Source organism: Melanaphis sacchari, unplaced genomic scaffold, assembly GCF_002803265.2.
Source record: "Melanaphis sacchari strain LSU unplaced genomic scaffold, SCAv2.0 Contig31_pilon_pilon, whole genome shotgun sequence".
In the NCBI taxonomy this organism is placed as follows: domain Eukaryota; kingdom Metazoa; phylum Arthropoda; class Insecta; order Hemiptera; family Aphididae; genus Melanaphis; species Melanaphis sacchari.
This window is the reverse complement of record NW_020271193.1, coordinates 3,338,752-3,358,667: the sequence shown is the minus strand read 5'-3', so window position 1 is coordinate 3,358,667 and position 19,916 is coordinate 3,338,752. Positions and strand designations below refer to the sequence as shown.

The 19,916-nt window shown below is 28.4% G+C and overlaps 1 protein-coding gene across 2 annotated transcripts in view; it reads right to left on the bottom strand.

Annotated features, from left to right (window-relative positions):
• Window positions 1-19,916, bottom strand: part of LOC112596425 (max dimerization protein 1-like) — a 167,670-nt gene that overhangs the window by 34,588 nt on the left and 113,166 nt on the right. For both annotated transcript variants that reach the window (XM_025342094.1, XM_025342095.1), the window contains one exon: window positions 1,528-1,642. In XM_025342094.1, the coding sequence (XP_025197879.1) occupies window positions 1,528-1,642 (115 nt within the window). The remainder of the gene's footprint in view (window positions 1-1,527; window positions 1,643-19,916) is intronic.

The window sequence follows — 19,916 nt, the reverse complement described above, 5'->3', positions numbered from 1 at the left end:
ATTATTCGGGGACGTGTGCTATAAAGCATGCAGTGTAAAAAAAAAAATCCATTAGTTTGAAATTATTCACGAAACATACTCCTACAATTTGATTGTCAAAAAAGTTCATATAACTTGTTGTAAAATCATAATATGGAAATGGAAAAACTGGAATTAATACATAATGATTTTAATTTATATTGTTTTAAAAAATAATAATAAATAAATTCGATTACAATGTAGGTGATTTTTCATTCTGGTTTAATTACTTAAAATGTACGTGAAATGCATATAGTCTTAGTTTAATATTTGCAGCTAACATGATATTATATACTTTATTATACTTTATCGGAATATAATACAGGTTTTTAAAAGCGCGTATAGAGGGGGGGATTTTGGGTGTTCACCTCTTCTCCTCTCAAGATTTTAAAGAGTTTAGTAAAAAAGTATTGCTTAATACTAGTATACATTTGAAATTAACTTGAAATGTGTGTTAGTAAAAATAACCTAAAACTGTAAGACTACTAACACTTTTTACAATGTTACAGATTTATCTGGATTCTATCATAGTTATAATATGTGTAAATAAATAATGTCATTATTCTCACACATAAAATAAATAAGCAATAGCATTGGAATTTTCGATGGTATTTTCGTATTACTATATACTCAGTTACTCTAGTTACGGCCAAAATTTATCATTTAACACACTTCAATCGATTGCAAACGTAAAAACAATTTTGATCCCGATTTTAACATTGATCACGAGCATACATTATTATGTATTATGTTATGCATTATATGAATTTTACATATTATTATATTTTATATTATTTATGTAAAGAAAAGCGTTTGGTTTATATTTATAGCTCGTGTAGGTATATTATATAGTGTAGTAGTAGGTATATATAATAATCAAGTATTGCGTACCTATATTATATATATGGCGTATATTATATAATATGCGTTAAGTCAGTCGCATGATATAAACTAAAAACAGCATCCAGTTTCATTAAAATTGTCGCTCATATAAATAAATACATATATATACGCGCACACATAAACAACACAGTTACTCTCACAGCACTTCCTCGAAAAACCCAATAGCCCAGATTAAATCCATAGTTATTGCGCTTAATCTCTTATATAAGTACACACACACAAGCGCGTGCGCGCACGTGTAGATGTTTATCGTGTCCCTTCATACCACCGACTCTTGTTTGCCCCTAGCCATTCCATTACCTCAACCCCTTGTTTATGGTGCACTGCAATCTGTGCGGAGTATAGATTAACCCTTTATCATTATATCGAGAAATACGATAATTATTGGCCGTCGTTGATTATACGTGAGAGCCCATTTGATGTGGTCAGGCAGATTTCTCAAAGGTACTTAATAATCCTTTGAGCGATCCTGCAGAAATATATAGTGCTCGAGCATTTTATATCCACGCGATACCCATTAATGGCAAAAGGGTTTATAATTTCTCACCGAAAACTACACCCCTGGATGGTGACCGCGGGACTAGCAATTAAATAAATATATATTACCTTTATGAACCGCTTGGCTTTAGTCAGCAAACCCAAAGTTGTATGCCGGGATGATTCGTGACCCAGCGGGACCATTTCTTTTAGTTTTTCCAAACAGTTTCTGAGATGAGCTCTCCTGAAACAAAATAATATTCAGGTAAGTAAATTATGTTATATCAGACAAATACAAAATATAAGTAGCTTTATAAGTCCATACTCGATTTTTTTTTTATTTAGATTGTTACTAAAAAAAATTCAATAAATGGCACAACTAGTGTTTTAGAATAAGACACAATTTTACTCTTGTACACGTGTTATAAATTAAATTAATTCAAACTCCTATAGTTTATAATTTATATTATATAGAACGAGGAAACGTAGTTTTAAAAGTTTCTATAATATTACAACGTATGCAAGTTTGACGTGTCATAAGACTATACAATTTATATAGTATATAAAAAAAAATATCTATTGCGTATAATTGCATTAATGCACTAATTTACTTTTCATGTCACATTTTTCATTTAATTAAAACATATAATCGGTAATTTTAAATAATATCTATAATATATATATATATATATATATATATAATATATATATATAGTATATACGACTTGCATTTAATAAAAAAATTATGTTATGATAAGAACAATACATTAACATAATATTTTTATTAAATATAATAAAGAAATAGAATTTCTACTTATTATAATAAATCATCTTGATCGTAATTGTAAAATAATAAAATTGTGATTTATTGTTTTTTTCAAAAAAAAAAAAAATGTTATTTAAATAATTTGAATACAAGAATAAAATTTAAGAAGATATGTATTAGAAAATATTATATATATATTGTAAAGTGACTTACAATAATTCAAAATGTATAATGCATGTATATTTTAAATGAAATTACATAATGTATTATAAACTGTATGAAATATATATAATATTATGTTACATTGTTTGATCTTCCCAAAAAATATTGTTGGTTTAAAAAAATCCAGGAAAAAAATTAAAACCCCTTAATATTAAAATACAATCAATAAAGGGAAAAAGGCTTGTTGGACAATTTTGTTTTAATAACTTTTCTTTTGTCATTGTATTTGAATAATATTACCCAAGCTCCTGCATAATCAACAGACAAGTCATTGTTATTTTTTCGATTTTATTTTGTTTTGTTTTTTCGTTCTCTGTTTAATGGAAATCATTTGTGTAAAAGGAATTAATCAACATAATTAATTTTATATTTATATTAAATCAACCGAAATTTTATTCACCGAAAAACACTGGTTGTATAATAATTAATCCAAAGGAAATATTTTATAATTTTTTTGCCTGTATACTATTTAGCATTTACCTACGTATGAAAATATAAAGTAATAAAAAGTTAGTGTATACAATATTATACGTATGTAGTATATCAGTATTCAGTATATATGTATTATTATCTTCAGACAAGAATGGGCGCCAGAAAACTTACAATTGTTTTCGATCGCAAGGTAATCTCGGCAGACAGTAATCTAGAAAAATGGCTTTAGAACATTATTTATAACGATAGACCTTTGGCCCCAGCCTTAAAATTTTGTTTTAAGTTTTTGCTACCGAACAAAATACTATGACTTCAGTAAAGTGTGTAAATTTAAACTTTTATAAATAATTACCCGTCCAAGACGAAATTAAGTGAATTTGGTTCGCAGAGTCCAATGTACTTAACTGGTTTTAAAAATTATTTAACTTTTCATAACAAAATAAATTTATTCGATACAAAAACATTTTATATTTTTCATGAGGTATAAAATCTCTTTTATAAAAGCATTCCTTAAGTTCTAATTTTATTACGTAACTACAAAAAATATATTTTTAAAGTTTATGTTTCAATCCTTTTTTTTTATTAGCGATCGTTATTAGCGTTTGTTTAATGCCGTTTTTTAGTTTTTTACATTAGAGTACAAAGTATATAATATTGTTATTACAAATATTTGAAAATTTTATTCGTAATACATGTAATTACTAAATTATAATTGCATATTGTGTGTAATAATATTAGCGTGTATTGTACACTGTACTATTGAAGGTAATATATATTATATATATTTTTATTGACACATTGATTCCGAATTTATTGGATAACATTTTGGTACCTGAAATGTATTGTATGACAAAACATGATAATAAGCAAGTCAGACTGTAAGTTTTTAATAAAAAATGAATTAAACTATTTTAAAATTGAAATACAACTAACCCAGATTATTTGGGTTAGTTGAATTTTTTTAACATTATAGTAATAATAATTATAAACTGCAGTAATTTGTGTACCTTAAATGAACGTTTCATGCGTAGTAATCTTAAAACGTCCAAAACCATATCATAACATAAAAATACAAAGTATAATCAAAATACAATAAACGTACAGTTTTCACGGCGAAAGAAATGAATATAGTGATATCGACTGCCTACGTGATTTTATGTTATAGGTACATCTAAAATAATACCTCCTGCCACGTCGACACTAAAATCACTTTCTTCGTCGTTGTTGAAAATTATGCGTCTATTGTCTCTTATATAGTGCTTATATATATACAACTTTGTTTTATTTTATTTTTTAACTCGCTCGTCCCGGATTCTTCGGGTTATAAAGGTTATTTTTTACGTCCACGCAGCATCCGGTATTTAATTAAATATATAAAATCCGATTGGTTCTGGCGGGGTTGTGCGATTTTACGAACGAAAAAATACGACCCTCGCCACCCACAGCGAACCGGAAATCGATATTTACCGGAATTTCAACCTTGTGTATACACTGTATATGTGCTCAGGGTACATATTATATAGAAAGAAAAAGAAACGTCATCGGAAATCAAAGAAGCTTTGAACGAGTAGTACAATAATAATTATAATATGCACACGGGAAGCTATAGCTGCGGAAATTACAAGTGTCACGGAAAGTATGATATTATATTAGATATATGTGCCTGTTGTATACAGGGCTAACCCAGATGTAAGAGCTTTTCGTTTTTATAGATGACCGTCAATGATATATAGGAGACAATAATAATAGTATACGTATACTATGTAATACGGTAAAAAATTATCGTTCATAATTTATCTATTATATTATATTATGCGATTTATATTCACCACACGGTGTACCAACGTAATATAATAATATTAGCCGCGGTGGTCAAGGCGATATTTGTAAGATCGAAAATAATAACAATATTACCGAACCAGAGCGAATGGGTTCGAGCGATATGGTATTATTATTGCGACACTAGTGTACCGTGTTATATTACGTACATGGGTTTGAAAGGTACAAATTCGAAAGTGTATAGATATAGTAAATGGATCGGTTTTTTTTGGTGTTTTTAGTCATTGAACCATCGAAAGTGGGAGGAACGTGCTATGGATTGGTTGCGGAACCGTCATCTTCGATTTAATTCGCATTATTTTTAGGCGTTTCGACGATTCGACATTTGCTGACAAGTGCCAAAAAAAAAAAAAAAAAAAAAAAAAAACAATAAGATATTCCGTAGTTCTTTGATGTTTAAATACATATTTATATAATGTATCTTATTACAATTGTACGTATCACTATTAATTATTCAACAATAATCACAAGCAATTAATCGATTATATTATATTAAAATAATAAACTCCAAATCGAAACGGCACAAACGACCTGCCGTTCATGTGTAGTATCTATATCTATATATAGCAATTTTAGATACGTGCGTTTATAAATATCACACACACACACATACACACGACGATTCGATTGGGTTGCGTGAAATCCAAGGAAATCTACTACTAATATTACTTATACGTAATACGTGTATATTGTACATCACATACAGGGTGAAAATAATAGAAAGGACACACAAATACTTTTCACTATATTACAAATTAAGAACTTTTATTCTAATCAATATTACACAATATATATAAAATAAATTAGATATTAACATAATTTAACTGAACAGAACAGTTGAAATATTGATCAAAATAAAAAATAATAGTATTATTACATGGTTAATTACGATTATAAATTATTTTTAACGTTCTATACACACGAAGAAACAACACGTGTATCTAATACTTCGTTATATATATATAATACGACGTACCTAATGATTTCATATTTATATTAAACAGTGGTATAGTTGGTATGACAGTGCTGGCCTTGCTTTCGCTTTAAAATTAAAACAATCATAACTTTCAATGATCAAACACGCGCGGTCAATTCACAAATTTATGTAGGTAAAGAAAGGATGGACGTTCTCAAATGGGTATACCGTATATATTATGCAATGTATACATATATAATACAGTACATAAAATAAATGCGTTTTTTGCGTGACTCGGCGATGTAAGTATATTTAAATGAAAATTAAAAATAAAATAAATATAAAATTTACGAATATTATGCATTTACTTTTTGAAATTGTTTAGTGGATGAAAATCATGAGTAAAATATTAATATTTAACACGTATCTAAGTTATCTATACAGTTACTGAGTAAAATTTTCACATGTAAATTAGCTACTTATCAAAATGTGTAACTAATATTTATTATTGCGTTTTGTAATAATATCAATAATTATATTATCAACTAATATAATAAATGATAATAGTTATTTAATTAATTATAAATTAAACGATATTATAGTTAAAATAATTTAATATAGTGTTTAATATTATTGTTTTAAATTTAAAAAAATATAATTTCCTTTTTAATATGATAACTCTGAAAATATTTAAGCTATTTATTGGTTTGATACTGAATTTCGTAGTTTTTACAACTATAATAATTCATAAGTACATTATATAGGCAAATGGCAAATTGAATATTTCATAAAATTGAACCATTGAATCATTCTTTAAAAGAGGTAAAACAAATCAAATATTTTCCAACACTATGTATACCTAAATCTAAAAGCGGGAAAACACGATTAATGCATTATAGTTGCATCATGGACAGTTATAATAATGATATGCGAATACAATACACATCATTCTATTGGGAACTAGTATAAGCTATTCCAAGCATCCGATAACTGTTTAGGTCACCCGGTTCTGGGACCGATTTCTCCACCCACTTTGTATGGTCTCCGAACAACCTCCCGGTCTCTAAACGTAAACTGACATCAGACCGCGCTACATTATTATACCGAGTTGCGCCGCTCATTATATACATTATACGTTTTAGGAATCAAATCGTTTCGACCTGCAGCCAATTTCGCATGCAAATGTATTCAAACAGCTGTTATACTTCTCTTCTTTGTGCCTACCAAACTGTGTTACTTTAAGCACAGACATAACCAATAGATTTACTAGATTATGTCTCGGGCGTAATCTTCTCCCTGCGTACGCATTTAAATAAGGTCTTAATAAAGCGTGTATATCAGATACCTGATTTTGGTGGCAAAACTTGCGACATCGTATGAATCATCTATAATACACATTTATAGTGCCCTTTAATCAATAATATTAATATATGGGTTTTCCTGACCCTTATTTCTCCTTTAACAAGTACTAAATTAGAGATTTTTTTAGATTTAAATGGTTTATATAAGTAGGTACTTGTATGGTCGTTTTAATATTATGATTTGCAAGTCAATCAATTTAATTTTATGAGGATTTATTGTGTATAGGTGTCTACATAAAGTATTAATAAATTAATAAATCTTATGTTTTTATATAGACTAAGGAGATGCAACTACAATGATATTAAAATAAAATGATTTGTTACGTAAAAATAATTACAATTTTTTAAGAAAATTTCCTTTAAAATAAATTGCTAGGAATTAATTATTTATTAATTGAGAAGAAAAGAATAATTCATATTTTTGAGTTAGAAATGAAGTGTAATATAAAAGTCATTGACAGATTGCTTTTACAATATGTTACTTGGAGGTAATTCATCAGAAAGTCTTTCGACAAGCTCTCACATCTGGCTAAGCAATTTCCGTACAAAAGTCTATAAGTTATAAGAAAATGGAAAATATGCTTATACATACTTGAATTCAAATTTAAGAAACACTTAAAATAATCGATAGGTAACAAGTTCAATTGAGATAATGTATGATCCAACAACTATTTGAGTATTAATGTATTAAACTTGGAATCTAATTATCATGCATCAAACCCATATTTTGCATTTGTTATTTCACTATAATTCATGAGGCATAAAATCAACTCAACTGAGAATTAAACTTAGTTTCTTGGGTGTAACGATCAATATATCAAAAGGAAGTACTCATTGCGTTAACAGTTGATGGCCATTTGTTCCCGAGAGTGCCCCTAATTATTAATGTGATAGAGCAATGACAGGCCAAAACAATTTGCATAATGTTATAAATTAATATCCATAAAATAAGCTGTTTTTTTGGTTCAATAGCAAGTAATAGTTGATATAAAGTTTCTGATAAATAGATAATAATGAAATTTGGCGTAAGTCATAAATATATAATATAATTATCTAGATATTTTACGCGATAAGCTTTTGACGTGTCGAGAAAATTAAAATAATATTTAGTTATAAAAACAAAACGAAACGAAACAAATTAAGAACTTAATAAACATTTACAAAAACTGTCAACAGTTTCGTAAATCTATTATAATAATCATATAAACTAAAAGCCTGTCCACCATGACGGATAAAAGAATTAGTAATTATGACATAATAATTCTATATTTTTACATCAAAAATATTTGTGTATTACCATTGGAACAGAGATAATATGAATATCATACTCCAAATTGAAAGCTAAACCGTCAATTATGACTGTCATTTTTTATAAGCCTTGAATAAATTGACGAAAATCAACTGGGACCTAAGCGCATATTCAAAAGTGAAACAATCAACAAAATCTGAAAGGCACTACAACTTAATGGAAAGTTATTCGGAAAATCGATTAGTTTACTTTTGAGTAAAATGTCTCCATAACGTGAGAAAAATATTCTATTTTTGATATGTATTATAAAACTTAACTGATGCACAATATACAGCATACATTTTAAATTTTAAGCAGATATATCAAGTAATCATATAAAATGTTTATGTTTCTTAAACTCTTTCACATATTGCACTGAAGGAAACAAAATATTGAACAATACAACTTCAAAATTAATAATAATAATATATAAACGGTTACACGATTAAATCAAATAAATTACTAAGATCCATTTTTTCACATGATAAAATAGCTATTAAAAATAAAAAATGACGGGATATATGAATAAGTGAAACAATAGATACAAGTAAAAAAAACTAAGCGAGGAAGCTTATCTAACAAATGTAACAACATTATTTCAACTGAATTCTTATGACTCACAATGATATCGAAAAATCATTATATATTTTTAACAGCGTCTTTAAAACACAACGAACCCACTCACTCTAAACTATAAAAGTCATCACAGTTGATCTACTAACTCAAATATTATAAAATAATGTATCTTAATTAGAAAGTGAAAGAAAAATACATAAATCCAAAGGTTATACAAAGAAAAATTATTTAAAATTAATAATTATTAGTACCTAAATCATTCTAGAAAAATATAGAATAATCGAGTTTTATAGGTATATATGTATACAATATATATATATTTACACATATTAGGAATATTGTATTCTATTTTTATACGAATTGTTAATAAATTATTTGTATTTTGTAACAAATACATTCAATTTAATACGTTATAAAATGCGTTATTTAAAAAAAAAAAAATTAAAAAAATAGTGCTTGGAATTTTTGACACGTGTAGCTAGTCATCATCGGTCCACTTCACAAAAACATACTTCATAGGTGTATTGTTTTTTAAATTTTACGACTGAAGTAATAATAATTGTTTCATTGAATTCGTCATCGCCGAATCCTTTTTTCGGTACAGTTATAGATTTTATTCTACTCTACATGCCCTGATGGGAAACCCGTGCTCTGACAACGGTTGACAGTTCTTCTGACGACCGTGAAAACTCGGTCCCTCCTTTTCTTTTCGTGACACAATCATATTATTATTATTTTACCCTCGTCGTTTTGAAATAATGCAATTTTAGAGGATAGATGACGGTCCAAAAGAGAAGAATGAAGAGAAAAGAGAAAAAATAAAAATATACATACACGACAAATTTAATTTAATTTTAGTTTTAAAGGATGTATAGTACAGAGGAGCTGTAGAGCGATGAAGAAGAGTAGCAGAAAGCATCGGTCAAATTGTTTGTCCCGTCAATTGTCTGGAAAAATTGTCGCTACCTTTTAACCAGTCATAAATCTACTAGCCATCGCTTGTACATGCTAAATAATTTATAAAAACCTAATGATATCAACTCTACTCAAATAAACCAAACCTTGACATAGTGAGTTATTTGTTATTATAATATTGTACCGTCGTTAATTAGACACCAATTAAAGGCCTCCGAGTTTGTCAGTTAATTTCACTCATTCTTCATACACAGAATATAAAATAAGTACAAGCACTTTAAACAACGTCACGTGTAATCTAGAAAAGTCCATGAACAATTATACATTCCCGAAACAGTATAACAACAGTATTGAATAACGTAGACATGTACTTCAGTATATGAGATGGCCAACCGGGTTTTTCGTTTTCCTGTATTATTAAAATCCTATAGGAGGGGGGAGGATACGGTAGAATGCCCTGTTAAATTATTCGTATAAGATGCTACACTTTTATTGTGTGGGCTTTCAAAACGGTATTTTTATAATAATAAAATAATGATTAACGAGCAAAATAATACAAATTCTTGTATTATTTTGTCGCATAGTTTAATTGAATTGTAATTGTTATCACCCCTAAAACCTTCATCATAATTTTTTATGCAGTAGATAGTGTATTACTAAAAGTTATATTAGTATTACTATTAAACACTTTGTCGTTCGTTTGAGTCACGAAGTGTGATAAATGCTGGTTTGCTAGTTATATATGCGAATATTATTTTGTTTTGTGTTAATATTACTATTATTACTGTACATTTGTATCATTTGATATCAACGTTTAAGTTTAGTCGATTATCATCACCGCAATGTTTTAGACAGACATCATTAATAATATAACAATAACAGTCATAATATTTCTCGCTTAAAATATGAATATCATTGCAATAATGTCTACGTGAAACCACTATAATGTTGTATTATATAATATTAATATTAGTGAGAGTTCGACATATTATTTTATAAGACTTTTTCAGAAAATGCAGTAAAAAATTAACATATTAAAGTTATAAAAATATTATATTATATAGAAATGCGTATGTTAGGTTTTAATATTTCAATTGTTTTGATAAGTTTTTTCAACTTTAATCAAGTAGTTATTATAGCTTAACAAAAATAAATTATGCTATACGCATATATATCTAAGTAATAATTTTTGTTAATGATAGGAAATGAAGCAGAATAATTTGTAATAAAACCTATAATTCGTACATCCTATATAAAAAAAAAAAAAGCCGAATATTAACTTCTATTATCACAAGTCAATATTATTTAGTTTCTATTATCCTTATCTGTTTTAAAATTTAAGTGAAAAAATAAGTTCTGCCATCTAGTGGACAACTTATTTTAGATTTAGACTAGAATGTCTTAAGAAGATTATACCATTTTCAAATGTTTTATTCTACATAAAATGTAATTCAATTTGATATTGGTTAAGTTGTTTTAGCGTTATGCGCTGCGTACTAATCTATTTGCTCTCAGGTAACGAATCGCGGACACTCGTAGTGACCACTTAAAAACATCACGCAACCTCGTGGTATAAAGTTGCAGTGCAAGTGACTCCAACGAGACTAATTTGCTATGATATGACAATAGGCAAAGACTTCGAAGTTTGAGATATTATATGCTTTTTTTAATATTTATTAAATAATATTAATACGTAAAGAAATGTGTTACGATTTGATTAAAAATATGGTACATAATATACAATTATATTATACAGGTCAGTCCGCATCTTTAGTAGGCAAAAGCCGGTCATTCTGAAATTGAAATGAGATAATAATTTTAAACTATCTAACCGACTAAAGATTTCTCATTCAATAGAAGTTTAACTCAAATGGTATACCTAACAATAATTGAATAAATTATTTGACGCATTTGATATGAATAATAAATTAAATTAGTATTTTAAAGTAACATTAACAAACTATTTGAATCATATTTTATAAGTTGTCATTGATAATTTACTGGAAATTAAAAAAAAAAAAATAAAAATATGGTGTATGAAAATGTGAGCAGATAGAACCGACCGAATTCACCAATTACTAAAAAAAAAGTGAGTTTGGAAATTGAACTCGTTCTAGTCAAAAATCGTTTAGCACTATGCCCCTGTTACATGGAATATATCGGATCACAGATGTTTGAACTTATGATGAGGTGTATGAAGGGATTGCTGATAAACTGTGAGTACACTCTTCCACCGTCTATGTATAACGTATTGTGTATACAAATATAATAATAATAAATTATTATCAGAGCACAATCTCTGATAAACAGTACGTTTAAGTTTTAAGGTATCATATCCACGAACGATCTAAATTCTCAATAACGGCCAAAGACTAATTATCATGGACTAAGTACATTAAGTTTTTTTTTTTTTTTTATAAATGTTATTTTATTTAGAACAATATTATTCACTAATAGATGATTTATAAAATGAGAGAAATAATATATTACTTATAAAATTAAAAAATACAAGAACCATACACAATCTAAGTGGTAAGACTTTTATATTGTCTATGCAAGATATGCTTCTGTTTAATGTTCAAACATACTCGTATGTTAACGATTCAAAACAAAAACAATTTTTATAGTTGTATGCGCGTTTCCATAAAATATGTATGTCAAATTTCAAGCGTAAATAACACATAGTTTATATTGTACAAATAAAATGAAAAACATTTATTTTTATTTTTTTTGATAAAAGTAAACTAAAAAATTACGTTCTGTTTACTCACTGTCTTATTTAATACAACGTAGTTAATCAGCAAAAGTGAAGAAAGAGTTGTAGTTTATTTAGATTTTATCACAGTGAATATTTTCAATGGTAATTCGTGACAAGTTAAATAATTATTATATCGTATTCATTTTCTTCGTAGACTCTAATTGCTTCCATTAGGCCGGGAAAATGTGAAACAAAAATCAACATCAATTAACAAATCCCCTTAGCACTACCCATCGTCACACTGCGGAAACCCATCGAAGAAAATAAAAATTAATAACCTCTTGGAAGGGTAGCGTGTTATACGGTAATTGATGATGTTTTATGCACACATAATGTATAAGGTCCTCTTTAAATATCGAAACCGGAAAAATGAAATAACGGTAAACAAACGAGTGCGCAATAAAAGTTCGACACACGCGACCCTATTGGCATTTTTCTTTCTCTAACTAATTCAATGGAAACCTAACTCAATCCTTCATACAGCCTATAAAAAAAAAAAAAAAAAAAAAACATAATAATTTGACATAACCTTATAGGTTGGAAGTTTGTTGTATTTTTAGTTAGCTATAAATGATATCCGGTTAATTTACAAGAGATCATAGTTTGAATTACCTACCCTTGTACCATTGAATCGTGTACTGTATAATATAATCAATGATCGTAGTAAAATTTTAAAACTATTTCAGAGTCGTACCCTTAATTTTACTCAACCTTGTAAACCCTAAAAGTCTTTTGATTGAGAAAATAATTTTACGAAACTCGTGATGTCTACACAAATGTAATATATAATATTGTCTTAAGTCTATTTACACACTAATTAATTTTTATTTAATTTAATTTTATACTTAATATTTTTGAGCTACTTTTTAAGTAGAAACAAAATGTTAGATGGAGCTGAGAAAAATAATTGATATATTTTTTTTTTTAATGGTACGATGCTATTTATTGGCTAAAGTATTGTTCACTATTCAATAATTGTGAACTTAAATATTCTATTTATTTTTATCGTCTATCACTAAGATGCACAAATATAATATAAGATATAATGATAATTTAAATGCATGTGTGTTGCAATAACAAAATTTATATAAAAATTATATGTACGTGATTATTAATGATCAGACACTGGAAATTTGATCTAATTTAAATTCACGTCTACATTAACGAGTTCATAAATTCGCATCATCATAAAAAATGTGATTGAATATGTATTACATGTTTATAACTAATATTATGTATATATTTTATATTAATAAATATTATATTATTATATATATATATATATAATAGTGTATTACATAAAATATCATATGTTGCAACAATGTACAAGCATCACACATTTCCGTTATTATAGTTCTATAGACTTGACCACCAATGTTAAAAATAAAAATAACACCAAAACAAGGGACATCTATAAACAGAGAATTGAAAAAAAAGTAGACACAGGTTATAATATAGTGGTTTTAATATACCTACTAAAATTCCGAAATTCAGCGAGTGTTCAGCACGGGTGCGTCTGTTCAGTTACACGCTAGCGATAAATCACTCGATTTTTTTCCCTTTTCTTTTCATCCTATTTAACTTCTTCTCACCCGGGTACCTACAGTGATTTACTGTCTCGACCTTAAGGCTTCGACCCCACGTTTTTAAACGACCCAGAATGCCTTATTTCACTAAATCGCGAGCGCGACACATGCGTATATTAAACGTCGTTCGAGAAGGCAAGAGCGAAACGAGGTATCGCGAATTTATCTTTATAGCTGTGGGTTGCAAATTGTCCAAGATACGGATTGTTCCGTAATAGTTTTTCTTTACGCACGAAAATATAATACATAAAATGTATACTAGCATTGTATATTATGCTCTCGATTAAAATGGCTGATTTATGTACCGGACCGGACAGAGGGTTAATATATTTCCACGTGGTCAAAACCGGGTGAGGTGTCGCATTCAAACGAAACACACGATCAGGTGTTTTCACAGGTCTCCGGATTTCCCATGGGCCATAAATTTTCAATTTTTATGCCGTGAATCTTAGAGAGGTTTATCGGTAGACATAATTATGCATTGCGTGGACGACGACAATTAAAGTAAATAAAAAAGTATATGTCTATATTGCACGCTTTGTGAGACAAAATGTATATTCATTTTATAAATTTATGTTTTTCTATCTACTGAAATCTATGAAAAACTCATGTATAAACACATAAAACATTTGCTGCTACAGACGCTGCACGATTCATCTAATAAAGGAATGTAAATTTTAATTATTTTTGAAACAGTTTCAAACAGAAAAAAAAGGTAAATATATTTATTTTTTAACTCGATTGAGTATTTTACAGTTTAATGGTTCTATAAAAATATAGGCGTAGTGTTGATTATTAAATACGTTATTATTGTCACTTAAATAGTTTTAAAATCGTATACAAAATTATAATAATATTAAAAAAAATAATATAGTAATTTTACTTTTACCGTTGATATCACAGAATTAAATTACCTTTTTAACTAAATTCAAATTAATGAAAAAACACGAAACGTTCCACTTCCAATTTAGTTTAATTTAAACCCTTTATTATCGTCGAAGTTCTGGATTGTTAAACCATCCGTACAGTGAAATATTTGTAACATCCCTTTAATCGAGCTAAGTCATACATTATTAGTATAGCAGATTTATATTCTCGGTACAAAGGTGTACTCTCAGACCTAACTGAGTCTCTCTCTCTTTATATATATATATATATATATATATTATGTGGTATAGGTACAAGAATTATTGAATTAAAAGCTACCTTTGCATATTATAATTATTGCTGGAAAAATTGAACAAAAATTACGTATAATAATATATATACAAATAAACATAGGGAGTTGATCATAATCAAAATTACAAATTATTGTTTTATAAGTGTACGGAATCAAATACGCCCGGTAAGTTAAAGGCATATTGTATAATTAAACCTCAAGAGATGTTTTATATAATTTAATATTATATATTATGTACTTAAAGGTATTTCGAATGAACAACGTTCAATGAAAGGGAATCGTCGTGGGTGGATGTATTCAGAGAAAGCAAATCTGTATAAATATTATGGTGGCAAGGGGTGATGAGGGATTAGAAGTATAGTGCTGTTTAATGAAAGCGGTTATACAAACATGTAGAACGCTCAGTATCGAAGTATAAATGGATTTTATGCGTAAGTTGAATATATACGAATTTATGCCGATGACGAAGTCGGGAATATAACAGAAATCGCGGATGTTTGTCAGAATTAAGTGAAATACAATCGAAATTAAAAACGACGGCTTCATGCCTTTATAGTTACCATTTAAAATACACACAAATACTATTACTATAAATAATCATGATATATGCTATTTAATTAGTAGCAATTTGGGATTCACTGATTGTATATTAAAATATTAACGATTTTGATAACGTGAAAAACATGCTGCTTATTATATACTTATTACGTGAGTAGAGTCAGCAATGCATTTTATTTGATAGAAAATCTCTTACAGTTCATTGTGAAATAACATTACAGTTGTAATAATATTATATAAAAATATTTTAAAATAACCTATCATGTCTTTTAGTATTTTTTTTAAAACTCAGGCAAACGATAAAATTAAGAAGTATCCCTTTGGTCATCATTGTTATTAGTTAAGCTGATGTTTATAATTGTTAGTTTAACACAAAACATTTAAAATATACCATTATTTCAATTTATCACAGATCAATTCAAAGAATATTTATTGTTAGGTCATTGAAGTCAATATGTGTTTTATGTGTTATTGTTCTAAAAATTGTATTGCTCGTATTAAAGATTTAAAATTAAATATACATTTTATTTCATATAGGTATAAATTTATTAAATTCTTCAAAAGATTCTAAGCGGTTTTTGTTGAAATGGCAAAAACCAAAAAAATTGAAATCGTTTTTTGTATAATATTATGTTTATTAGGGATTGGAAATATCTGGAGGTGATAACGGGACTACGGATTTATAAAAAAAAAAAAATAAAAATCGACAATATTATTCTATAATAATAATAATAATAATAATATCAATAATAATAATATTATTATAGTCATGCTATATCATCGGCATATATACACATTGAATATATATATATAACGCGATCGGGATCTAAGTCGTCCACTCGAAGGCAGTTTATCGATATATATATTATATAAATACATATTATTTAGTATTTTCAAAATCCTTAGGGAGAGTGAGAGAGAGTGCGTGGTATTTGGTATACGCAGGAAGGGCGTAAAAATTCACGAGTCGCGCCGAACTAAAGGAAATAAAAGTACCACCCGTCATCGCCTTTGTGTCTCTGTGGCGAATTTCGCGCGGTGGAGAATATACAACTCATAAATTTTTATAGCCACGATTTCCGGTCCAAAAGATATCTGCCCGATCGAGTAACGATAACACGCGCACGGAGCAGCAACCGACTCTTCTCCGTTTAATTTTACGACTCGCCCGATACACACATACATATATAATATACATACATTCTATCCTGAATATATACGTATATATACTGCAAGCGACTGGCGACACTGACGACGACGTATCCATTATTATCAACATTCCCTTATACCCTGGTCATATAGTATACATATACATATAACATATCTTATCCTCGACCCCGCAAAATTGTATATATATTATATATACATACAAGAAACGAGGTTTTATCAGCCGGATAATGCGACGCCAGATGAGCTGTTCACAGTCTCCAACCATCACCACCGCCGCTCATCACCGTACGCAACTGCTTGCTGAAAAGCCTTTTATTTTTATTATGTTTTTCCCCGGTAGAGGGTAAACGATAATGACGACGAGCACGCGGCGTAGTGATTTTCACGGCGACGACACTAGGTCATTTATGCACAATCAGAGGAGTAAAAATAAAGAAACGAAAAGCAATCCTCATACCACCGATAACACACGTTATAATATGATAAATGGATCCAAAATTTGACTATTTTATTTTTATTTTTGAAATAAATTGAATCAAAAACTTAACACATAATTTTACTGATTCTATGGATTTGCAAAAAGTAAGCCCGACCGTATTCCATAATACGTGCCCGTCGATTCTCGTTTTTAGTTTGTGGTGAAGTACCTAAGTGCGTTTTAAATAAAACAGATACTACGTGAATTCGCAGGCAGGTCAATTAAACTACAAACCCAGAGTCCGCTGTAGTGTATATATGGATGCTGTCGTGAACGACAATAAGAGTTAATGATTGCGTACAATAAACAGTAGAGATGACAAATAAACGTACAGACGTACGACGCGTAATATTTTTTTTTATGTAAATAAATAATATCATTAAGTATATATTCTACAATATATTTATTTATATTTTAATAAAAAATCGTATCGTTTGACACTGTGGTTGGATATCTGATGAAACACACACAAAGTGATTGAAAAAATATATCCTTGCTAACAATGCCCATTTACATAATACATATATATATATATATATGTAATATCTGCACATCGCATATAAGGGACAAAAAATAAATACAAAAATTGTTTCACATATACATTATATTTATAGACACTTTTTTACGCCATTTATTTCGCTGTTGGTGACCATAAACCGTGAACGGTGCGTGTCGGTAGCGAATAGCAATAATTCATTTCGAGCTGGTTAAAAAGATATATTTATGATTTGTTATTTAGTTTTTTTTTTTTTTTTTTTACTGCTAGAGTTGGATATATACAGGGGCGGCTTAACTGAACAGCAAAAATGAATAAACGCGTTTTTCGACAATATCGCTGTAGTGAGCAACGGAGAATTTATACACACATAACACGTATATAGAAAAATAACAATAACAGAAATAATAAATATAAAATGTAAAAAAAATCGTAGAAAATCGTTGAAAATCTCATTTTGTGTATGAATCTGACGTTAGGTATACTTCATCAATCGTTGACATGTTGATATCGTTGTAATACGTATCATATGTTAATATGTTAAATATGACATACAGATAATAGCATGCGTAATATTGTTCTAACACGGCCATAAACAATAATACATCATTATTTCAAGTCAATGGAAACACGTGCGTTTGTGTGTATTAATAATAATGTTTCCATTAGGAAAACACTCATCGAATTCGCATTGTGGTTGAAAACCGTTATTGTTATTATATTTTCACAAAACATAATAATATATTTCTCGATTAATCAATCGCACGAGGTTCACTGCAACTTAATATATAACGCAAGCATAGACACATCGACGGTTTTTAACGATATATAATAATATATATGTATACATCTGCATCAGCTAGTGTTTAATGGAAAATATCACAACAATTACTCGTATGTAATAGTGATTAATAAATTCGCACCAACAGAAATACTGCGCTGCCGGTAGGTAACAAAAATAATGATTATAGGCAGGCTTTTGTCCCACGTGACACGTGGTAGTCGTGTATGTAGGTACCTAATAACGTCTTACATAATGTATGTACCTGCAGCTATATTATAAATACGCAGTACACACCACGGGGTAAACAGTTTCGTTTCTACAGTTTATTGGGTATGTATTATATGCACTCAGTCTTAAGTTTTACTAAAAAAGAAGCTCATCGTGACATTTCATTTATTCTGATAAATAAATAATATTGAATATCATCGAATGCTTCGTATTTGTACGTAGGTCATATTGCTCATAAAATATAACGGCCAATATTCGTACTGTGTTACAGCAGAATCGTTTTAATTTCTACGCTAATGACCTAAACGCAGACGACACTATTGGCACGTGGAAATTCTGAGAGCAATTCTCAAAAATTATCTATTTATAAACTCTCCACCTTTGTACTTTTCTCCACGACATCTGTACATCTCCTATAATTGTTGTTCGAACCCCATTGAACCATGAAATTGATAAATGACCCATAGCTGTAATAATGTACATTCCCATACAAAACCTAACGACAACAAAAATTTAAAAAAATCTTCTGCTATTTGATGTAATAATATATTTATATGCTGGAAATAATTATAAATTTATACCGTATAAATGAAAAAAAAAAAAAAAATGTTAAATTACGAAACTTTTTATCTGTGTTTGTATAAAAATGTATTGTATTTACGATATCAATAAAATATGAGTAAAGTATCACGCCAGACTTAATAAAACACAATAATGACATAATATTTCCGATGTATATTATATTATATAAAAGAGAATTTGGGAGTGTGGCGATGACGATATTGACGAGTAATGACCTAGTTATAGTATTGTATTATAAATGTACAATAATTAACATTTTTATTCAATAACGAAGTGTGTTCATTTTAAAAACTCTCAAAAAACACTGTGTGACAATATTTTATATAATAGTATATACTTTTTGGTAGCATATTATCTAATTAATATTATAATGATATATACGA